Source organism: Pseudochaenichthys georgianus, chromosome 5, assembly GCF_902827115.2.
Source record: "Pseudochaenichthys georgianus chromosome 5, fPseGeo1.2, whole genome shotgun sequence".
Taxonomy (NCBI): Eukaryota; Metazoa; Chordata; class Actinopteri; order Perciformes; family Channichthyidae; genus Pseudochaenichthys; species Pseudochaenichthys georgianus.
The window spans coordinates 1,422,196-1,447,613 of NC_047507.1; the positions used below are offsets into that span (position 1 = coordinate 1,422,196).

Below are 25,418 nucleotides of genomic sequence, written 5' to 3' on the forward strand. Positions count from 1 at the left end.
AGTCATTTGGACCGTGCTGTAGTTCCTTTATAGCCCAACATTAGCCACCTTTAGCTTAGCGGTGGTGACGTGAAGTCATATGACCGTGCTGTAGTTCCTTTAAAGCCCAACATTAGCCGTCTTTAGCTTAGCGGTGGGGACGTGAAGTCATGTGACCGTGCTGTAGTTGATTTATAGCTTAAAGTTATCTTTTCGTGTTGTTTATATGTGGATATATTCCTGCTGAACAGAACCTGTAAGTATCATAATGTGTGTTTGCCACAGAGCTTATTTTCTGCAATTTCCAAATCACATGGAAACGTCCCATTTTTGTGGTCGAGGGAAACTTGCGATGCTAACTTCCAGATTAGCTTACAAAAATACGTGATCTCTGCACCACTTTTTAGTTTACCATGTCTGTGGTCGTGTAGCTTCAGAAAGATGCAGAGGCTTTTGGGGTTTGGTCAGAATCCAATATATTATGCTGCGTCTGTTCATCCAATTTCATTTGCTTGTTCCTTGCTCGCAGCATACTGTATGCGTGCCAAGTTATTAAATATCTGGCATCCCTCAGTTTTAAAATGGACGTTGACAGGATCACGCAGGCCTAATGTAAAAAACATGAACAGAAATGTGAAAGCAGTGTGTAGCATCGTTGTCAGAGAAGTCCATTTTCCTTAATCTCTGATGACATATTATGGTTGTTTTATGGTAATCAAAGTAGTTGTTTCACATATAGATCCTTAGAGTAAAGAAAATAAGTGTCTGCTGTTACTTTAACATTACATCGACATAATTCTTCCTAAATCTGTCCCATATTGAGAGGGAATGTTTAACAACAGAATGGTGTCTCTCCTGACTCAGCTGCCATATTGTCAGTGAAACCATGAAAGCAGCAGATGCCCCCTGCGTTTCTGCAATCTTTTGAAAAATCCCTCATAATGCCTGGAATAGAGGGACAGTCAGGGACAGTCAGGGACTTTGACCAGGTATCAAAGCCACTGCTGATGCTGGAACTGAAGGAAGAGATGTCTGAAAATGAATGCTTCAAGCACTTCTGTCCTTGTAGCTCATCCTCTTCGGAATTTAACTCGCCTTTGAGTCAGATTTCTTCCCCCATGCATCATTAATGCTCACATTGCAGAGTTGGAGGAGAGATCACAGAATCTATAAAGTCTAGAGAAAAGTCTCTACTTCCCGTATGTATCTGCTTTCAACTATAACTGGAGAAAGGAGACTCAGTCCGGGAAGAGTGCAGCAAGTTGAGGGACTCTGAATATCTGCGACACAAAAGGGTTTCTGGATCACATGATGTACTCTGAGAACATGCTGTAAGCATATATTATGCAACTTGATATATCCGTCTTTCATTACATTACAGCACAAATGGTTGAGCTTTCGTGATAAAGTTGTAAACCCTGACCCCTCACCCCTCCAGGTGGCATTACATGCAAATATATGACAGAGTTTTGCATTGGGTACTTATATACACAATATAGACAGATATATATTTCTACACATTGGTCTTCTTATCAATACAAATATGTACGGTTTTGAAACAACTAACAGAAATACACAAATAAATACAAATAAAATAAAGGAATTCATGATAACTATGATTTTAAAGGTCCCATGTCATGGCCATTTCTACTGATCATAATTCCATTGTTGAGGTCTACTAGAATAGATTTACATTGTTCAATGTTCCAAACTCACATTGGTTTCTCATTCAGCATCTCTGTAAAGTGTGTGTATTCACTCTCTGTCCTAAACGGCTTGTTGGAGCTCCTGCCCCCCCCCTCCCTGTGAGCCCAGTGTGCTCTGATTGGTCGGGACGTTGCGAGGCTCGCTGCTCAGTGAGCTGGCTGGCTCCGCGGATGCATACAAACCTTCATAACACACAAGGGGACGGGTAATAACCGGAAAAGCATGACATGGGACCTTTAGGAAACAGATAAATCAATAAGCAGATACATTTTACCCTCACACAAATTAACCATATGTACCATAAAGGGACCTATCATGCTCATGTTCATCAACTGTGAAATGCTGACATGCATTCTTCCACCACTTAGAGATGTCCCGCCCCTTCGACTATCACCAATCTGTTGGAGCACTAGCCAATAGAAGCGCGGATGTTACATAGTGGTAGGGCTGAACGATTAATCGATTTTAAATGATGCGATTTTTTTTTTTTTACAATTCTTTTTTTTTCTCTTGTGTGTCTGTCATCCACACCAATCAGAAGTGCTGTGCTCCACATGTACCAGCCATTGTTAATCAATCTGAAGTAGCCCATGATAGAAGGTGATAGACAGATTGGTCCAATCACCTGCCAAGTGCTTCTGAAAGTGCCTGCCCTTTCCAAATTATTCGAACATTAAATCACATTGCATTTAGCTGACGCTTTTATCTAAAGGGACTTATAATAAGTGCATTCGACCAGGAAGACACAACCTTGAAGAAAACAGAATCATATAAGTACATCAGGTTTCATAGAGCCAAGTATTTCAAGTGCTACTCAACTGGCTTTAGATAAGCCAGTCCTTTATTAGTATATAAGTGCTTTGTTAGCAGTTCTTTGTTAGTAATTCTATCGCTCGAGGTGGAGTCAAAAGAGATGAGTTTTCAGTCCGGAAGGTGTGTAAGCTTTCTGCTGTCCTGATGTCAATGGGAGCTCATTCCACCATCTTGGAGCCAGGATAGCAAACCCACGTGTTTTTGCTGATGGGAACTTGGGTCCCCCTCGCAGCGAGGGTGCAGCGAGTTGTTTGGCTGATGCAGAGCAGAGTGCACGTGCTGGGGTGTACAGTTTAACCATGTCCTGGATGTAGGAAGGGCCAGATCCATTCGCAGCATGGTATGGTGAATGGCTTCCAATGGAGCTTTAGATGGTTTGGTCAGGTTAGTAATGCTCCATCACATGTTTCTATCACAGGTTGAATCTTAAACTGAAGCTTGACTTTAAAGCAACCCAACGGAAGTTCCATGTAAGTTTAGTTATTTCACTCGTAGCTCGGGCTGCGGGGGTGCTAGAGACGGGAGTACGTTGATACGACCTTCCTAGCCGGAGTTATGGCCGCATTTTACAATAACCTTCCGTTGGGTCGCTTAAAAACAAATATCGCAATTCGAATCGCAATATTTGTCAGAAAAATCGCAATTAGATTTCCCAAAATCCCAAAATCGTGCAGCCCTAGATAGTGGATTCAATAAAAAAGGCGTAGACAAAGGAGTCCAATGTAGGCGTTTCAGGAAGGGGGGGGGTGTGTGTTTAAAGGCCATTTAGTACTTCTGGACACAATTAAATCCTGCAAAGACTGAACCATCTCAGAAACTGGATTCCTTCATGTTTTGACAGCATTCTGCAGACAGACAAAAGAAGATCTAAGAGCCGTTTCCATTGTGGAGTCGGCTCTCTTCCTCCTCCCTGTGCAGAGGGAGATATGTGCTGGCAGAGAGACAGTGCATATGGGGGAAAAGCCCAGATGGCATCCAGGCAGATATTCTCCAGCGCTGGAGCTCCTTCAGGACTCAGTGAAAAAAAGAAAGGTATTATGGAATCACCAGATACCTGCATCGTAATCCTGAGAGGATGAGACTGACCCCCGGGATAACATGTTCAAACTCATCTGCAAGGCTTTGGGATGTTGACCTCTAGTATGCAGCCTGTGGCAGTTGATGCTAGTACCATTTATTACTTTTAGCTTTCCCATTTATCTTACTTGTTATTTTTTTATTAGTAAATTATATTATTGACTTATTAAGCAGTGCCCTCTCTTAACCTCCTTGTCCGGATTCAAGATGTAAGGCTTTATTGTCATGTGCACAGTAGCGACAGTGTACCTGAAGCTGCTAACTCTCCACCGTAGTCCCATTGATGGCGATGAGAGAGATGTTGTATGTATGTTGCTGCTGTGGTGCGTCCATGCCACAGTTGGCTGCCTTGTTTACATCAGGGACAGCTGATCACTCTTGCATGGTGGTGGAACAACGGCTATCCATACTGAAAACCTGGAGGACATAGAGGATGCGGGGTAAAGACAATTCGTGGAGTAAAGTATACAAGCCATGTCTTCCCCTCTCATCCTGGGCAATGTGAGATCACTGGCTAATAAAATGGAAGAAGTCCTTCATCATGTCTTCACTATGAGTCTTGGGACATTCTGCCTTGGAGGCTATTTCCAAGTGGCTACAAGGACTTTTATTGTACATTATAGTGGAATCACAACACCTTGTTTCCCCCCTGGGGATTAAGAAAGCCATTTAGATTTGATCTTCCAGAGAGAGTAAAGAGAAGGATCTGACGCAATATATTCCTTATTCTACGCCCACTGTGAACGAGATAGGCTTAAGGCAACGACTCAGTTTCTCTGCAGTGGTGAAGACGACACAGGGAGCCAATTTGGAGCGAAGCTGCTCCTGGGATGCCCTCTTCGTAGCGAGCAGAATCCCATAGAAACCAAAGCTCCCTGCAGAGCGCCTGCTGCTAGCACATGCAATATTTCATGAAATCAGGGGCTGACTAAGTGATATGGGTGCCAAGGTCCCGGTAACGTTTGCATTCAAACAAAACCCATCTCAGATATAAAGACCCATACTTTTTGTTAAACATACAGGTTAGAAGTCTTAGGGGTAAAAAAAGACACCTCTGCTTGTCAGATTACTTTGTAAATATGGAATTATAGCATAGGATAGTAGTCTTCCTTAGCTTCTGCTGCAAGCGTTAACAACAGAGGAATGCCTGTTTTGTTTTGTATGCTGCTGCAGCGCAAACATTTCCCAGTTTGGAATCAATAAAGTACATTCTATATTTGATCTCCATCTGCTGAGAAATTCACACACAGATCACTGTATCCTTGTGTGGCTGCAACTCAATGATTGTCGAGGCATAATCTGCATATTCTGATACACACATACATGTATCACAATTGTGCTTTTAAAACATCAGCGTCTATAGCGCACTGATGAAGGTATTTGTAGCAGACCGCATTTCAAAACTGCGCAGATGTCTTCTGAAGAGAATATTTAGGGCACCATTTCTTCGCATCGTCGACTCACTGTGAGAATATCTTCCCTTCTCTGGATGGCCGTGATGTCTCCAGCATGTTGCAATTAGCTCCTGGCTCCAGATCAGCTGCAAAGTCTTATTTCCTGCAGAGCGTTAAACACTGAGGTTGCATACGATTGTTCATAATCATATTTGGGTCATTGGGTTTGGCGAGGGTTTCTGGATGTTCTAACCAAAAGTATACAACCAGGCCAACTCCACACAGCCATTCGACAGGTGTTCAAGAAGCTGGGATTTTAAAGCTTTGTTTTTCACATTCTTCACAAAACTTCGATCTCGTTTGGCTGACAAACAAGGAGAGACGACCCTTCTCATTCACCCTCTGATCCAACATCAGCATCATCTACCAACACTGTTGATGGTCTATGTGCTGTCTGTGTGCATGAGGACTTGATAACATGCATTCCAGCAGAGGAAGTTGGTTGACAAAGTTTGATAACCAAAACCTTAAAGAGGCCCTATTAAGCTTTTGGGGGGGTTTTCCCTTTCCTATGGGTGTGTTATATAGGTTTGTGTGCATGTAAATGGTCTGCAAACGCCTCTATTGGACTCCCTTGTTTATTTCCAGAACATAGTGACATCACTTTGTACACTCTGGCTTTTATTGGCTAGCGCTCCAACATATTGTACGTGATAGGCTAAGGGGTGAGACATCTCAAAGCGGTGGAACAATCACAACAGAGCCGGCCAGCTGACCAATCAGAGCAGACTGGGCTCTGGTTTCAGACAGAGGGTGAAAAGAGGTGATGCAGCACAGACAGTATGAGAAAATAAAGAGCTTTTTGAACATTAGAGCAGGGAGACATGTCCCATTAGAGACACTACACACTGATATACAGTACACCTGAACATGATCAGAATATGACCTCTTTAAGTAGATTTTGCATATACAATATAACATGATCTTACTCTCCTTAAGCTTCAGCTTTTTTGCAGAAGAGAGTGATCGTCAGTCATCTTAGCTAAAGTTTAAAGTTTTCTAAAATGTGTTCCATTTCCCTGTGGACTGATATGAAACCCATTCTGGGCAATCTTCAGTCTGTGTCTTTCACATTTTAGGAACAGTCTTGAAATACTCTTTGCAGCCAATGTTCCAGGACATACTGTAATTGCCCAGAGGACTAAAAGCTGGCCTGTCTTCAATAAACCATACGAGGGGCAGCAGTGTGTTTCTCTCTCACACACTGGTCTGCATCTGGCAGATCTCCCGTGGATCACACAGGGATTCTACAAATCTCACCCATGCGTTGTTGAAGTCCCACGCAGAGTTTCATAGCCTGATCGTGTTACGAGTGCAACATCAGAGGCTGTTCACCACACCATGGCAACCCCCTCTCGAATCTACTGTACGCTGCATGTTTTTATTTGATTGTACTTGTTTAAAATGAAGTGTGTCTTTAGGTTGACATACAAAATCTGACAGATGATAAATAGCCTCTTACATTTACAGAGGCAAGGCAAGTTTATTTATATAGCACTTTTCAACACGGCAATTCAAAGTGCTTTACACAAAGGAACGACATTAAGAGCATAAAACACATTAGAAACATTAAAAGCAAAGATATTAAAACATGATTAATACAGGTGCATGAATAAAAGTTACAGTGCAGTGTAAGATGTGAATAGTTCAATTAAAAGTAGCGGCGAAAAGAAAGTCTTCAGCCTGGAGATGTTGATTAATGAGCACGGCCCCTGTTAAATACATGAATACATATATAACATCATCTCCCTCTCCTACACCGCCGTCTGTGAGAAACTCTGACGACACTGCAGTGAACTTCTGTCACTGCCGAATCCCCTTTCATATGTGAGCAAGTTGTGACAGGTCTTCACTCTGAACGTAAGTCCTCTCCATTGTTGTATCTCTATTAGTGAGCCGGCCCACTCCTCTGAAAGTGGTCTTATCTGTGATCATGTGACCAACCACAACTCCACCCCAGGCCCAGGCTTTGGGAGCAATGGATTACATGTAACAGGATGACGTAATCATACAGAAAGGTAACTTCATAATCCTGATTACAGTTACATTTCAGTTACATTTCAGTTTTCATCTCTTCTCTGTGAGCTGTTCTGTTCTGTAGGAAAATACTTTAAGAGTGAATACTTCTTCTGCCTGAATCTGCTTCATGGTTTCCACTTTCTTTGCTTCATTTGTTCTGTTTCTAATTCAGCAGGTGAACCTGTATGTTCATAACATAGTGTGTGTGAGTTTAGCTGTGTGTGTTAAACTGAAATGGAGCGTTTTCTGTCAGCTCAGATTTTATTTCTGCTTTTTTAAACTGTAGTATGTGCTCATGAGTTTCATTGTTGGTGTATGGGCTGAATATGCTTCATGAAAGGCAGCTTTTCCTATCAATAAAATAATTTCTGATCTTAGTTTCTTCTTTTCTAAGGTTACATTATTCTATTCTTACCTAATGAGAAACAAACAAACATCTTATTGATATACATTTTCTCTTGCATTTGATATTGAGGTGATGCAAAAGTGAAAAGTAATCAGGTTACATTGCTTTTTTATATTTTGATACTCAGAATAGGTTACTGATTTCTACAGTTAACCAGTAATTGGAACGGAATACATTTTAAAAGTTACCCTGCACATCTATGTGTCTGCTCTTCATTACACATCAGAATCAGAATCAGGAGCAGGTTTATTACCAGGTAGGTGGACACGTACGAGGACTCTGACTTGGTGTCGTGGTGCATACATACAAGTCAACCAACATTTTACAACACAGATAGAGAACTATTTTAAGAACACTATAATAACATTAGGAGGAGATTTCCTCCAGCGGTGCTCCCACCAACATTTGCCTGAGAACGTCTCTGTATCTGCGGACACAGAGAGAGAGAGAGAGAGAGAGAAAGTCTGGGTAGGGGTTAGTAAAAGTTGTCGGAGGAGGGGGTTGAGTTGTATTTTAGTGGGTGTGTCTGCCCGGGGCTCCAGTCGCTCTCTGACCGTCTGAAGACTCACTCTGAGCGGAGAGCAGAGCACCGACAGCCCGCAGGTCTCCAGTAACTCAACCCGGTTTCTACGAACTCCTTGGACTTTCGAACAGCTTTGTATCGAGGATTTGGAGCATGCAGTTTAATCCCCGGATGTTGTGGTAGCACCGTAGAGTCCTTCGATACAGAGGAGGTTAGCTTTTAAAGTTTGTTGAAGGAGTTCAACTTCACTTTTCGCTGCAATTGGGGCCAGTGTTTGAGTTTGGTGAGTTCTTTCAGGTGAGAAACGATGACAAATTCTACCAAATCTATGCAGTCTGCTCAGTGGTGCAATGTTATGAAGTAGATGTACTCAAGTACTGTGCCCGAGTACATTTTGACATACTTTAACCAATTATTTGTTTTTTAAGATGTCAGAAGCTAATATTGTACTTTTATATCTAATATAATAGCTATCCCTTTTCTCTACACCACTACATGTAAAAAATGGCAGCTTTAGTTACTTTACAGAGTCAGATTATTAGTAAATACAAATTATAATCAAATAATAAATCAACATATAATTATAGATTAAGATCTCCAGCAGCAGTAAATACAGTTATTAAAACCACCCTTACCAGCTGTGATGAACACATTCATGCATCTATAATGATAGTAATGCATATCAAGTATACTTTTGGTACTTAAAGTATATTTTGATCCCATTACTTTTGCACTAAGCTGTTGAATGCAGCACTTTTACTTGTAACAGAGTATTTTTACAGTATAACATCTGAGTAGTTCTTCCACCTCCTAGTCTGTTTGGTCCAACATAGGGCTCGAAAGTCTCTCATGTAGCTAACTGCATACAGATTGCAAATTATTCAACCCTTCTTCTATTTCTCTGCTTGTCATTGTTTGTTAGATATGCTTGGCTTTGACACTATAACATATTAAAAACAGCCTTCTGATGGTGTGGGAAAAACAATAAAGAAAGACCTTCATAGAGCATGGAAAAAGGCTGTAATAGTTTAACACACTGGTTACACTACAGTTTGCTGGTTGGAGATGGACTGCCTGGTGACCAACAAAGCCATTATTTTCTTTCCATTAAAGTACTTTAAATGTATATTTGTTCACACCAAAATACAAAAAACTAGTTAGAATTTCACTTTGTCACAACCAGTGGTAGAATTTAGTTTTACTCAAGTACTGTACTTAAGCACACGTTTGAGGTACTTGTACTTCACTTGAGTATTTTATTTTATGCTATGCTACTTTGTTTCCACTTCATTTTGGGAGCCACAATTGTACATTTAAACATAAATTAACATGATGTATAATTATATGTTACGATATCCAGCAGTGAATAAAGTCATTAATATTAGGTCCATCTTCACCAGCTGTGACGAACACATCCATTCATCAATAATCATAAAACAGTCATTCAATCTGATTCTGAAATGGGACTTAATGCATAACGAGAAGTTTTACTTTTGATGCTTTAAGTATTTTTTGAGACAATACTTGTGTCCTTTTTCTTAAGTGATTTGCATGAAAGACTTGACCTTATAACAGAGTATTTTTACAATTGTATATAGCCATTTTACTTAACTATAACATCTGAGTACTATTATAAGCTGTAGTCACAACATCCTCTCCGGTGGTTGGCTTTTCACATGTTGGGATCATTCTGTCTGAAGCAGTGCCAGGGCGATGTGGATGAAATGCTTTCTGACAGGACCTATGTGACGGATCAGTGTTACATTCAGCACTTCAGAGATACATCATGAATATCTCTCCAGGATTAGAGCAGTTTGAGTTTGATGTGGGGGGGTTTGTTTACTTTTAAAGATGGCCAGCCAGCAAGCATCCACTACCATGGGAACATATGCAGATTGTCTTACAGAAGAGCTGGCTAAAAACACGTTGGCAAAGACGGTAATGTGTAGCTTATTGGAAAGCTCAGAAAGAAAACTCACAAATGTTTAGAATAAGAATGATGTGTTACAAAACAGAATTAACATAAGAGATAATTGCAACACTTTGAGTCTGATCAACTTTTCAAACTCATTTCAAAACAAGAAGACTGCGTTCTTTGTTCTCTCCTTCACACATTTCTTGAGAGAATGCACTTTCCAGTAAGTGTTATCATTTCCCCACAGACTCCAAACTGCACTCTCTAAGTTCAGCAGTTACAATTTAGGGTTTCATTGCAACCAAGATTGTCGAGGAAATTGTGCCTGTAGAGAAAATCAGGTACGCGGTAGACTTGTGAGATTAACTATCGAGCCAGATGTTGGTCTGCTTTCATTTTGTGAAAGAAGCCTGTGTCTACCTGTCTCTCTTTCTCTTTTTTCTTGCAGAGTAAAGATGGTTCACAGAATGCTCCAGAATCCTTGAAGATAAACCCTTGAATGAAACCGGATCTGCTTTTATTACTGTACCCACCTGGTGCCATGGCTGCTCTAAAAGCTGAAGTACTTCTTCTCAGGTTTACAATCCTCTTTCTTTGCTCGAGTGTGTGCTTGTGTCAGCGAGACTGCACCGGTGTGGACTGTCCTCAGCTGGACAACTGTATCGAAGAAGTGCTGGACACTGGCAGCTGTTGCTCTTCATGTTTGCAGAAAGGATGCATGTGTGAGGGTTACCAATACTATGATTGCCTCCACGCTGGCTTCAAGAACGGCAAGGTGGCAGAGGGAGAGTCTTACTTTGTTGACTACGGCAGTACAGAGTGCCTCTGCCCGACAGGAGGAGGAAGAATCAGCTGTGACTTCATCAGCTGTCCCGATTTGCCGCCAAACTGCATCGATGTCTCGGAGCCTGTGGACGGTTGCATGCAGTGCGAACGAGTTGGTTGTATCTACGACGGGCAAAAGTACGACGCCGGGCACTCCTTAAACACTGACCCTTGCCAGGTGTGCCACTGTCCCCCAGAGGGAGGGACGATGATGTGTTACCCTGTGCCAGAATGTGACCAGAACAAGGTCCATCACCCCATGTTAGCTGAACCAACAGACGAGGACAAACGCAAGAGTCACGCCGAAAGGTTTGACCAACAAGGGCGAACGGATCAATTCTCAACACCACATCAACTTCCTCCCAACCTTCCCCTCTTCAAAACACTGCCTTCGGAGGGGATATTGCCCTCGATGAATGAGGAGTCAGACGATTATGATTACAATCCTACAGACTTTCCAGAGCCATACCCTCAATCTCTAGCCTTGCCCACCCAGTCCTCTTCCTCCAACAAGCGCATATCTGTGTCTCGAGGCTCTGACAGAACCACCGCCCTTAAGAGCTTTGATAGACTAACCAAGCTGGAGCTGAGAGAGCGACACAAAGTTCACGAACATCCTGCAGACAGAGAGGAAGTGACGGAAAGTCCAATAGGAGAACAGCAGAGGACTATTAAGCCACGAACGAAAATGGACACCACTTCTTGGCAGCCTTCACAGAGTCTAACAAGTGCTCAAAGCGTTTCAGTCAGTGATATCACAACGAAGAAAGATCTGGAGAATCCTCTGCATGCGTTTGAGAGTTCAGATAGAGTCACATTTCCACTCATTCGGGAATTAGGGAGTGAAAAACACCCTCGTTTGAGTCCAGAGAGTGCAGTTCAGCAGCAGATAGGCTCTGAGACTCAGACTTATAACCAAAGTGCATCAGAGGGTGTGACCACTATCGGTTCAAAGAATCAAATCAATGTTAGTCATACAGTGAGAGCTACAGACAGTCAAACCAATCAAGAACATGTTCCACTTTATATGCAGAGCAGCCCAGAAAGCCCACATGTTGAAGAAGACTTACAGGGGACCATAGCACCGGACATCGAGGAAGGAATGGATGAAGAGGAAGAAAAACTAGAAACATCTATTAGTGTCACTGGGCCTGAAGGATTGGATGTTCCCGACAAGATCAATCCAGCACCACAGGAGGAGACAGAGGGCAGAGATCCAACCAGTCGAAAGGAAAAGATCACAACAAAGCCCACCACCAACTCCCCCACGACGCCTGACATCCTGACAACCCCTGTGACCCAAGACATGAGCAATACCCAGGCAGCAATAAGGGTCAATCTGCAGCAGAGTGAGCCCAGCAGAAAGCCATCTGAGAGGCTGGTTAACCTTCACAGTGATGACCAGGAAGAGGAGGTGGAGGAAGAGGAGAGAAAGTACCGTCCTCTGCTCGTCCAAACTGATGGAGGTAAGTCAAAGCTTTGATTGATGGTGATTTCTATTCTCCATAATGAAGTGTCTGTTCACACACATTGTCGATTTCAGTGTGGAGTCTGAAACAGATTTAGAAAACTATCACAATATATCAACTTCATTTATGAGTAAGAGAAGTTGGCATGTCAAAACAGATGAGGGTGCTTTGAAGAATGATGGAAACATATTCCACGAAAATACCTCAATATGACATATCTTTTGCTTTTGGCCTAAACATATTGAATTACAACATTATGAGTGTCTATCAGTGCAATAATACAGGAGCAGACTTTTGTGTTCAATATCGCGCCGAAGGACACTTTGACATGTTGACTAAAAAGGGTCAGAGTTAAAACACCAACCCTCTGGTTTGTAGACAATAGGGGTGTAACGGTATTCGTACCGAAATTATTCGGCATGGGCCCTTCGGTTCAGTACACGTGTGAAAAAGTTCAGACCGAGCCAAAGCTATTACAAACGCCAACTATCCTTATGTTGCCATGGTAGCAAAGCGCTACCTGGCTGTATCTGCTACCTCTGTCCCTAGCGAGAGGGTGTTCTCCACAGAAGGAGACATTGTTAGTGCCAGCTGATCTGCCCTTTCGGCAAGCAATGTGGACAAGTTCATCTTTCTTTAAAAAAACATGAAAACACAATGACAAGCAAGTCATAATGTCAAGCTGGCTGCTTAGGTACTAGTACAGTTCAAATACAGATGATGGGGCATATAGTATAGGTTGCTGCTCTTCCTTTTCAATGAGGCCTCTCCCGAATACTTGTGGGTATCATAACTATACAAAAATGAACCACCCCTATGATTAATTGCGGAAAAGTTGACTGGAAACCTGGATGTTACCTTGGTTGGCCTCCTCGCTCTACAGCTGTCAGACTGAGCACTGAAGCTCATTCAGATAAAGTGTGGGAGCAAAAATGATGTCAAGCAAATATAGTAGCACAAACAGATAATAAAACCCAAACGTTGGGCTGAGGCTTTCCCCAGCGCTCTGCCAGAAAAGTGTGGACACAGGCCCTAACTCTCTGGAATTGAGCTTGGCAGAAACACACCAGACAATCTGGCAGTACCAAGTGAAAGGGAGGTGGTGTATGTGCTGTGAGGCTAATGAGGGAATGAGCAGCAGGTGAGGAGAGGGGCTGGAACCAGGTGAGCTGATTGTAAGGATCTGAGAGGAAATGATAGGCAAAACCAGACGGACCAACTTAAAGTGCGTTGAACAGCAGAGAAAATTCTTTAAATTACATTTCTTGACTCGACTTGACGTTCCTAAATGGAACAAAGATGTTTGGCGGCTTGCTGTAAGGCGGCACTTGTTATTGGTTTTGCTTCAGTTTCATTCAGTTATGTGGATTTCCCAGGTTCTGTTTTGGTCTTAGTTGGAGTATACTTTCTATCAACTACTGCCATTATGAATTACTCCAGTGCCAAGCGGCTTATCTTTCCATGATATGTGGGGGGGAAGCCACAACGCCTTACACTCATGAGTAATTGTTGTTCCAAATGGTTATAGATCTGTGTCCACATAACTCAGTTTTCTGGCAAAAACATTCAACAGACTGACTTCCCCCTCTTGGATTTTAGCATCTGTCTGTGTTACTATATATGTGTTTGAAGTTATTTTTACACTATGTTCACCCACCAGAAGATGCTTGCTCTCACACTTTGACAGATTGAGCTTCACCGCTCAGTCTGACAGCTGTAGAGCGAGTGTGACGATCTGCGGACATATGAAATCTGAGATAAAAGTCACACACGGTCTTCCCGGCCAAACCGACGGGCTTTAGGTTTTTGTTATGATAGTTTCCATCTGACAGACATGGCGAAAAACAAGCTTCTCCTCCACAGTGATGTCACCTGTCTGAAAAGTTTAAATATTTTCAAATGGAAACACTGGGAGCGGTCGTACAAAAAAGGCTCTAAGCTTCAGACGTCATGCACTCTGTTTTCATTGGAATATATCAAAAAAGACTCTAAGCTAATATGTGGACACAGGCCCTAAAACAGTTCTCCAATAATGGCAAATACTTGTGTGGAATGCTCCAGCACTTAATCAATCTGAACTCTATTGCTCAGAGAATTATTTCTGCACTTTAGTACCCTGAATCGGAATCTTACGTAAATCATTTAAACGTCTTAATGTTTAACAGTCGCAGAACAATCCTCCCTTTGTCCGTCCTGTTGGAAGTATAACTCCAGGCCATATGTCATGAGTGTATAGAAGCAGTGGAGGTCCCCAGGTATAACACAGGAACATAAATAGGTCTCAGGGTCTGTCTGGAGCAACGAGTCAAACTCTCATGTGGTGAAAACACTCTCACAGCAGTCTTATAGCCGTCAGCACCATCGCTCACTCCTTAGTCACTGTTTTACTGCGCGTTGCCTCAAAACTCCCCGAGGAGACAGATACGGGAGCTGGAGAATCTGGATTTGGTTATAAATGATCTCTCTGGCCTCCAGCCTTTAGATGGTTTCATTTCAGGAGGATTTTTGAAAACCTTCATTTGGAATATTTGAAACTATATATTTGTCAGTATAACGATGTCTGAGCTGTTCAATTAAACTCTACGGACGGTACTGTGATGGCAAAAGTACATACGTCCTTTAGTCAAGTAGAAGTACAGATACTCATGTTTAAAAATACTCTGGTAGAAGTACTGACTATACTTCTTTACTCAAGTAAAAGTAAAGAAGTATGGGCTTCGAAATATACTTAAAGGTGGGGTAAGTTTGAGAAACCGGCTCGAGATACACTTTTAGTTATATTCCATGGAATGCTCTTAACATCCCGATAGCAATGAATATCTGAAGTGCTTTGACACAAAATCCATAAAACATGTCATCAGTGGAAGCCGTGGCTCTGTAAAAAGCACGACCAATCATCTGAGCCGGCCCGGCTAAACTAATTGGATGGCCTACCTGCCTGTCAGCCTTCCATCGGGGCACAAACTTATCTCGTGCCCTCATTGGTCAGGGGCGCGTTCGTGTGTGTTGGAGGAGGGGCTCTGTGAGGAAGTGGCAGATTTGTTCCGGCTGTGTATTTTCAAATTCTAGCGCACTCGAGCTGCTTTCTCCAAAATTACCTACCCCACCTTTAAGTAAAAAGTACCCTTAACTTTGTGTCCTTGGGCAAAACACTTAATTTGCTGCATTCACTGTTCCATGTCTGATATGTGTAATATGTAATGTAAAGCGCTTTGAGCATTCGAAAAAGTGCTCTAATAAATGTAATGAAACGGAGATTAAAACCAAAGTAACCAGCCTGTTCTGGACTCAGTCACTCCTGGAGAGCTTTTCAAAGGTTCCTGACTCAGTAAATCAGGCATGATGACACCAGCTGTCTGAAGCGTGAACATCTCCATCTGCTCCGGACGCTTTGAAAAGACGTTTGTGAATCATTCAAACTTCGCTGATTTTATTAAATTCAATTTGACAGTTGATTGCATTTATTTGAAAAGAAATGTCATTTTCTATCAGTACTTAGATGGCGACTTGAGATAAGCTAGTCTCTAGATCAGTGATTCTCAAATGGGGGTACGCGGACCCCTAGGGGTACGTGGGGGTACGCGGACCCCTAGGGGTACGTTGCGGTACTGCAGGGGGTACGTGAGATAAAAAGGTTAATACAAAAAATACCATGCATGATTACAAAAATAATCTTAGTACAAAAAGTTAAATAGAAAACACAATTGTATATAAAATATTCCTATAACCACTAAGGGGGTCCTCATATAAACATGTCATTTGTGTATTGTATTTATAGTTTTTCATAACATATCATTGGTTTGTTAAACACATATTACTTCAATTGAAAAATCCGTTTTAATCAGTTTTAATTTGTTAATGTTATCCTTAGTTTGTTGTAATTCATGCATGAAGGAGTGTATACATCCCACACTGATGGAACATCACTATATTGTTTATATAAGCTTTTTTTAATCATAAATCTCCGGGGTCGGTCAGGGGGTACTTGGCTGAGAAAATGTTTCATTACTGAAAACATTTGAGAAGCACTGCACTAGATGACTGTTTAAAAAATGAGCACCCTACACAAAGCACTTAACGCTTTCATGCTATCATGCTAAAAGACTTCAGCCAAATTAAATGCATGTGTCCCAGGCCACAAGTCTGTAACAGCTGATGATCCATTATGTCGTTATAGACATGTTGACAAGATATTTACAGTCAACAGTGAAGAAGTCGCCAATTAAAATGTCATTTTATCAGTCGAATCATAAACATGTTTGTTCAAGTCATTGTGCACAGCATAGGATAAAAGCCGGCTTTAAACTATGAAAAAAAAATGAAGAACTAAGAGAAATAACTTCAGGTACAGCGCTAGTTGCTGTCAGTGAAATAAAAGTGAGCAAACGACCCAACACTAGAGCTGTTAACGCTGCTCTATACTGTAAGGTGTTCCAAAACACTACACGATGCGATAACATACGTGACAATAAGATTCAATACTATACAAACACATTTTATTCAGTCAGATCAGGTCCGACATATTTTGCCTCTTAAATTACAGCAGCTCCAATTGCAACATCAATAAGTGCAAATATTAAGACAAGAAACAAGAACTGAATCAATCACTGAAGACAATATTATCAAGACCCTTTATCGTACAGATATATTCATCGTGGTCTTCCCAGGACAGAAGATGGTCTATCATTATCATTTTGCCTGGTGTTAAAAGACCTTAAATCTAAGCTAGTAGAGTCACTGGTAAATCCAGTCAACAGCCAACAGATTTTTTAAGGTCACCTGCTATCGAGCTAACAAACAATATTTATAACACAACTGAGAAAACAGCTTCTATAATTCTCCGTAGTAGTAAACATGTTTTTTCCTTCAATGGATGCTATATTCTTCCAAATCCACTTTGTTGGATCCAGATTCAAGGCCACAGACGGTTCCCTGAGAAAAACTGCAATCAAAATGCCAGTCACAATCCCAGACCCTGACAGAAAGCACGGTCATGATGTACGATTTACAACATTTGGACTGCTCATGCCTCATATGATGCTACACGACAAAGAGACAGCAATAGTGTTCACATAATTATTTCTGAATAACCTCTGTGTCAAGGTACTGTGCATGTGTTCAGTGAATGTAAGACAAACGTTTCCATATGTGTAATCACGATGCTTCCTCTGGGATATCCAATAGCAAATGCTGAGTTTATACGACACGGCTTTATGTCTGGATTGGTGACGGATATGATTTAACTGCTCAAAGGAATTACTGCACAAATGCTTCAAACTGAGCGATGTATTTTATGACATGAAATTAAATGCTGATGTTTGCTGAAGTGGCTGCAACTGGATTTACTGGACATTTATCACATCCCTCACAGTTGTATAATGTTGAAGCACATTTCTCATACATTAAAGAGGACATATTCTGCTTATTTTCAGGCTCATATCAGTATGTAGTGTCTCTACTTTAAAGAGTCCTCTCCTGCTGATGTTCAGGTGTATATCAGTATGTAGTGTCTCTACTTTAAAGAGTCCTCTCCTGCTGATGTTCATGTGTATATCAGTGTGTAGTGTCTCTACTTTAAAGAGTCCTCTCCTGCTGATGTTCAGGTGTATATCAGTATGTAGTGTCTCTCCTTTAAAGAGTCCTCTCCTGCTGATGTTCATGTGTATATCAGTATGTAGTGTCTCTACTTTAAAGAGTCCTCTCCTGCTGATGTTCAGGTGTATATCAGTATGTAGTGTCTCTACTTTAAAGAGTCCTCTCCTGCTGATGTTCAGGTGTATATCAGTATGTAGTGTCTCTACTTTAAAGAGTCCTCTCCTGCTGATGTTCAGGTGTATATCAGTGTGTAGTGTCTGTACTTTAAAGAGTCCTCTCCTGCTGATGTTCAGGTGTATATCAGTATGTAGTGTCTCTACTTTAAAGAGTCCTCTCCTGCTGATGTTCAGGTGTATATCAGCATGTAGTGTCTCTACTTTAAAGAGTCCTCTCCTGCTGATGTTCAGGTGTATATCAGTATGTAGTGTCTCTACTTTAAAGAGTCCTCTCCTGCTGATGTTCAGGTGTATATCAGTGTGTAGTGTCTGTACTTTAAAGAGTCCTCTCCTGCTGATGTTCAGGTGTATATCAGTATGTAGTGTCTCTACTTTAAAGAGTCCTCTCCTGCTGATGTTCAGGTGTATATCAGCATGTAGTGTCTGTACTTTAAAGAGTCCTCTCCTGCTGATGTCATTTCATTTCATTTCAAACCTTTATTTATACAGATAAAATCCCATTGAGATCATTGATCTCTTTTCCAAGGGAGACCTGTTCAAGTAGTTCCACATGAAACATAAAAGCATAAACAGAACAACAAAAGGACATCATCCAGCATCATTTACATAATTATCCACATAAGCAGGTACCAATAGCTTCCGATTGAGTAGCATCCAACCGAGCTTTAAAAACATTTAGTGGCACCAGATTGTTCAGTTTCCATTTAATTTGCAGACTATTCCAAGACAGAGGAGCTGCATCTAAAAGCTGCTTCCCTAAGACAGTCCTAGCAGTTGGCACATTTAATAAAACCACAGCATGCGATCTCAGGCAGGAGCCACTTACACTTCTCCGTGAGATCAGGGAGCAGATATAAGATGGAGGTTTCCCTAGCATGGCTTTGTATATAAAAGTGTACCAGTGACTGAGCCTCCGTACAGTTAGTGAAAGCAAACCAGCCCTTGCATACAGGGTACAGTGATGGGTTAATGCTTTACAGTTTGTCACAAATCTTAGTGCACTGTGATACGCAGCATCTAACTTGACCAGGCAATTGGCCGGTGCATTCATATAGACCAGATCCCCATAGTCCAGCACAGGTCAAAGGTCACAGAGCCTTTTCCTGGCCTCAAGTGAGAAGCAGGACTTGTTTCTGAAAAAGAACCCTAGCCTAACCCTCAGTTTTTTTAGCAGGTTATTGACATGAAGTTTAAAAGAGAGACAATCATCAAGCCAGATACCAAGGTATTTGTAACAGGCAACAACTTCAAGTTTTGTTCCTTGCGTAGTTACAATATCTAAAACAGGCTCTGGTGTCTTTTTTGCTTTTGAAAAGAGCATTACCTTGGTTTGATCCACATTTAAAAGAAGCTTTAGTTCAGAGCGCTGAGTCTGAATAGTGTTAAAAACAGCCTGTAATTTAACACCAGCCTCCTTAATGGAGGGACCTGCACAATACATCACAGTATAATCCGCATAAAAATGTAAAGAAGCTTCATCCACATTATCACCTACACTGTTAATATATATGGAGAATAAAAGTGGTCCTAAAACAGAACCTTGTGGTACACCATTAGAAATGTTTAACCACTCAGAAGACAGTCCATCAAAATTAACACATTGGGACCTTTCAGAGAGGTAGTTCACAAACCACCCACTGCAAGGCTGGATATGCCAATACTGAGTAGCCTCTGCTTTAAAATGAGATGATCAACGGTGTCAAACGCTTTGGAAAGGTCAATAAACAGAGCTGCACAACTCTGCTTATTATCTAAAATACTAGTAATGTCATTTACCACTTTCATCGTGGCAGTGATGGTGCTGTGTTTCTTTCTGAATCCTGACTGATGTTTAGACAGGATGTCATTTATACATAAAAACACCTTTACCTGTTCACTCACTAGGCGTTCGAGCACCTTAGCCAGAACTGACAATTTAGAGATTGGCCTATAGTTATTTAAAATAGTTGCCTCCCCTCCTTTCAGTAAAGGCAAGACATAAGCAGACTTCCATACTTTTGGAATTGTATTTGTGCTGAGGGAGAGGTTAAAAAGAGTAGTAAGAGGTGGAGCAATAAAGTCTGCAGCTATCTTTAAAAAGAAAGGCTCTACGTTGTCCGGGCCAGCCGGTTTCCTAGGATCTAGCTTAGATAAGGCTTCATGAACAACATCAACAGTAAAAGGGGTAAAACTGAAAGGGTTTTCCAGACCACGTTGTTCAGAGTCACCGACTGTGGTGTTTACAGAAGCAGAGTTAGTGACAGAATCAAATAGAGAACCACAGGACACAAAATGCTCATTAAAGCAATTTAGCATAGTGGCCCTGTCCGATATAGAGCCAGATGCTGTGGTAAGGCACGGAGGTAGCTCATTACGGATCTCACCGGTTGATATCGATTTTATTGCTTTCCAAAATTTCCTAGGATTATTTAGGTTTTCTGTGGTAACTGACAAATAGTACTTCGACTTTGCACTTTTTACATTTGAAGTGAAGCTATTCCTTAGCTACCTAAAACGCAGCCACTCTATCTCTGAGCCTGATTTCCTAGCCTTTGCCCAGGCCTTGTTTCTCTCATGAAGGAGACTGGACAGCTCAGCAGAAAACCAAGGATTGTCTCGTCCCTTCACTCTAAATTTACGCAGGGGTGCATGTCTATCAATGATCTCCATAAAACCAAGATAAAAATAAGACCATGCGGTTTCAACATCAGCACACAGATCGATTTTACCCCAATCAAAATCAAACAGATCATGCACAAAACCCTGCTCCACAAAATGTTTTATGTCTCTCTTAATGATAATGCGAGGTTTAACCTTTTGGACCTTAGTGTCCCTAATTGTGGCTACAACACAGTGATCGCTCAGATCATTTGCAAATACTCCCACAGAAGAATATTTATGGGGAACATTAGTTAAAATGAGATCAATTAGGGAGGATTTATTAGGGGACTTAATGTTAGGGCGAGTAGGACTGTCCAGAATCTGAGTAACATTTAAAGAGATACACAGGTTTTTAAAATCCTCTGACACTGCAGTTAACCAGTCCCAGTTAAAATCTCCAAGCAGCACTATTTCCTTGTAGTCTAGTTGTGATAAAAGATTTGCTAGTGAAGACAAGGAGTCTTTGACAGCTGAGGGGGGTCTGTAGCAGCCCACCACCATGACCTGTTGACCCTTTGCCACTTCTATATTTAAGGTTAAAAATTCAAATTGCTTACTGATCGATTTGGAAACTAATGTGGTTACACTGAACTTATTCTTAACATAAATTGCAACGCCACCACCTTTATTAGGCCGGTCGGTACGATACACATTAAAACCATTTAAGGCAATGTCAGAGGCCAAAATAGACTTATTTAGCCATGTTTCAGATAAGACAATGACGTCAGCGTCAGTCGATTTTGCCCAGATACGGACAAAATCTAGTTTACCTAACAGACTGCGCACATTCAAGTGGATGAAACCCAACCCAGACCTAGCTTTAAAATCAGCAGGAGTAGCGATCTGACTACTACTACTGGGCGGACCAGGGTTAGGTTGTACATTTCCTGACAGTAATAACAACAACAAAAACAGGCATCTTTTCCTCTTAAATGACACACATACATTGTCATCTAATTTAGAAACACCGGAAAAGTCTGCGAGAGTGTGATTAGAGCTTAAGAAGCAGTCCTGAAGAACCATCATCGCAGGAAAATAAAAAAGACAAACATATTTTGTCGAGCAGATTGTCTGTGACAAGGCAACCGGTAATTGTTTGTGTAACACATCCGAACCTTTGCAGGGGATGCCCACTGCAGGTGGCAGAACAGACCTGAATCCAGTAGTCTTCTCAGAATGACTAGAGATCTTCTCATAGTCCAAAACAGTTAACAGGCACAGCAGAATCCCGATATGGGCCATTTTCCCAGACCAGCAGAGCATCCGGATAGGCGTGCAAGCAGGCCCGAAATGTGGAGGCGCTCCGTTCTCCTCGCGATATCCCCGGTGCAGAACCTCCTCAGTAGGCCTACAGCAGGATAGGCGAAGCAGGACCAGCTTGAGGCGTAGAGGCGCTCCGGTCTCTCAGCGATATCCCCGTGGTAAAACGTCCTCGGCACCGTAGAGCACGACAGCTGGAGCAGGTGGATACAGGCCTCCGCTACAGCAGGTGTAAAGCAGGCCGCAGCCCAAACGCGAAGCCGCTCCGGTCTCTCCGTTACGCCCCCCGGGGTAAAATCTCGCCAGGACAGCAGCACACGACAAGTGGAAGCAGGTCCCCGCCACAGCACAACTGGGCAGGTGGAAAAAGGGGGCCCAAACAACAACGTGCAGCCGCTCCGTCACTCCGCGACTTCCCGGGAAAAACCTCCCCACAACAGCACAGGTAAACCTCCTATCCACGCCGACGGAAGAGAGGCAGCCCTGCCCCGACGAGTGTAGAGTGATGTGAGGTACAGGTGTATATCAGTATGTAGTGTCTCTACTTTAAAGAGTCCTCTCCTGCTGATGTTCAGGTGTATATCAGTGTGTAGTGTCTCTACTTTAAAGAGTCCTCTCCTGCTGATGTTCAGGTGTATATCAGTATGTAGTGTCTCTACTTTAAAGAGTCCTCTCCTGCTGATGTTCAGGTGTATATCAGTATGTAGTGTCTCTACTTTAAAGAGTCCTCTCCTGCTGATGTTCAGGTGTATATCAGTATGTAGTGTCTCTACTTTAAAGAGTTCTCTCCTGCTGATGTTCAGGTGTATATCAGTATGTAGTGTCTCTACTTTAAAGAGTCCTCTCCTGCTGATGTTCAGGTGTATATCAGTATGTAGTGTCTCTACTTTAAAGAGTCCTCTCCTGCTGATGTTCAGGTGGATATCGTCTCTGTTGCTGTTTGTTTTTCGGATCAGCTCCAATGTTATCAAGACAAAATCATCCTGTTTTTACCCTCCTGACCCAACCAGTACTGCCCCCAAATCTGTCAAAGTCAACGTGATTGTCAATCTTTCAGTTTGTGTACAGACCGAGAGATCGAAATAACGTTTCCCACAATCCCGAATACAAAATACAAATATATATAAGGGAAGCCTGTGGCACAGTGGATAGAGCCTTGGTTCAAACCCCACTGCAGTCAGCATGTCGTTGTGTCCTTGAGACACTTCACCCCAAATTGCTCCTGTGGGGATTGTCCACAGTATTGAGTATGTAAGTCGCTTTGGATAAAACCATCTAACTAATAACATGTAATGTAATATATAAATATCTATATACACAATCAACAGACACATGTATACATATCTGTGCTCTCATACCAGTTTCCTTCACATCAAGGTCACCTTTAAAACGTGCAGATTAGGTTTTCGAAGATACTGCTAAAGTGACGGGTGTTGGATGGTGTTAAAGACTTTTCAGCAGCAGTCACAAATCATCCGTCTCTCCTCAGAGTGTTGCCAACAGTATTGACTTGACGAGGAAGGGTGACGGTAACTCAAAGGCAAACGGACCCAAAAAGACACAATCCCAGATATTTACGATGTCAGTGAAAGCGTCGTCTGATTATTAACTTCAAGATAGACGACCCTCTGTCTGCGCCAGCTCCAATCTCACTGTTTAGCTCAAGATCTTCAAGTTACCTGAAGGGTTTTTGTTGTTGTTTGAAAGCAGCTCTACATTTCATAGATTGGAGAGTTCTGTTATTGCTTTGAGGAGTCATTATGAACCACTAAAGCAGGGGTGTCCAAACTGCGGCCCGTGGGCCATTTTGTATTTGCGGCCCACACGCCCACAGTATTTATGTCTTAATAAGCCCCCTTTTCAGATCAATTCAGTCAACTAAATGAATCCCTATGGAAAGCTGTTCTGAAAGCATCTTCAAGTATAAAGAATAATTTATCTTCATTTGATCTATTTTGCTATCTTAAAAGTTAACCAAAGAGGAGATATACCTCACCTCTAGTGAGGGGCCCATCTCTTCGTATGTTTTTCTGTATGTGGCCCTCAGTGGAAAAAGTTTGGACACCCCTGCACTAAAGCTTTGACAGTTCATGCTTCCTGCTGTCCATGGATAATACTTCTGTTATCAGGGTCCTCTGCACACGTAAAGCCCATTTCAGAAGAGGCTACTGTATGACCGAAATCACCAAAACAATACAGCATTTCCTGCAGCTTAGAATATAGACTGCACACATGACAACCTAAAAATATAGACCAAGGACATATCACATTGCAGTATGCTGGTGTTGCCTAACGTTTGTGTACATGTTGAAACTGTCCAGAAAGTAATAATAACTCCTCTTAACTCGGACGAATCCCATTTGTACCATGGTTTCTTACCGTCTAAGCATAATGTAAGACACAAAAGAACATATGATATATATTTTCATTTCTATCGCCTGCTTTTTCCCCAGCTCTGGATAAAAAATCAGAGACATGTTTTTGTATTGCTATTGTTATTCCCAACAAGGGAGAGAGTGACTTTTAAGATGTCAGCGTTAAAAGCCACCGGCATAGACATCGTGAATAATGGATGATATTTATTCTCATCCTGTTATTTTTCTTGCATATAACTTCTGCTTGGTGGCTTTCCTTTTGCATATCTTAAGTAGATCTGGTAAAGCTTTCGCCTGTCAGTGAGGTATCTCCTACTTAGTTCCTCAGCCAATGTCAAAGCTATTTTTAACTCAGGCTGTCGACAGGAAACAAATCGCCTAAATAAAGCGGGTGATGATGTAGAGTGGGTCCCTCATTTCTCACTTTGGTCGCTCTCCTTATCTCTGGGAAATAGCTTGGATCTGTGCACTATTTGTAATGACCCCAGTCATGTTGAGTTACAATGTCATTTTCCAACTGTACATTGAAACACCAAGCAGCAAAGTATTAAAGAACAACCTTTATATGTCATCAACACTTGGATCAGCTGTCCAGAATCAACACATCTTTGTTTCTTCTCAAGAAGGTCTGGAGGTTATGAATGAAACAAAAGCTTACGTGGCAACAACTAGGGCTGCACGATTTTGGGAAAAAATCTAATTGCGATTTTTCTGACAAATATTGCGATTCGAATTGCGATATTTGTTTTTAAGCGACCCAATGGAAGGTTATTGTAAAATGCGGCCATAACTCCGGCTAGGAAGGTCGCATCAACGTGCTCCCGTCTCTAGCACCCCCGCAGCCCGAGCTACGAGTGAAAGAACTAAACTTACATGGAACTTCTGTTGGGTTGCTTTAAAGTCAAGCTTCAGATTACGATTCACCCTGTCATAGAAACACGTGATGGAGCATTACTAACCTAACTCAGATGCTTTGTTTCACCAAACCATCTAGGAAAGCTCCATTGGAAGCCATTTGGAAAGGGCAGGCACTTTCAAAAGCACTTGGCGGGTGATTGGATCAATCTGTCTATCACCTTCTATCAGGGGCCACTTCTGATTGGTTAACAATGGCTGGTACATGTGGAGCACAGCACTTCTGATTGGTGTGGATGACTGACACACAAGAAAAAGAAAAAAAAATGG

At 41.9% G+C, this 25,418-nt stretch overlaps 1 protein-coding gene across 2 annotated transcripts in view; it reads left to right on the forward strand.

Moving 5' to 3' along the window:
* The first annotated feature begins 8,012 nt into the window (after positions 1–8,012).
* Positions 8,013–25,418, forward strand: part of fbln2 (fibulin 2) — an 80,205-nt gene continuing 62,799 nt past the window's right edge. Inside the window, exons 1-2 of one of the 2 annotated variants that reach the window (XM_034083625.2) lie at positions 8,013–8,275; positions 10,342–12,184. In XM_034083625.2, the coding sequence (XP_033939516.1) occupies positions 10,393–12,184 (1,792 nt within the window). In that variant the 5' untranslated portion in view covers positions 8,013–8,275; positions 10,342–10,392. The remainder of the gene's footprint in view (positions 8,276–10,341; positions 12,185–25,418) is intronic. The other variant, XM_034083626.2, reaches the window with a different exon arrangement.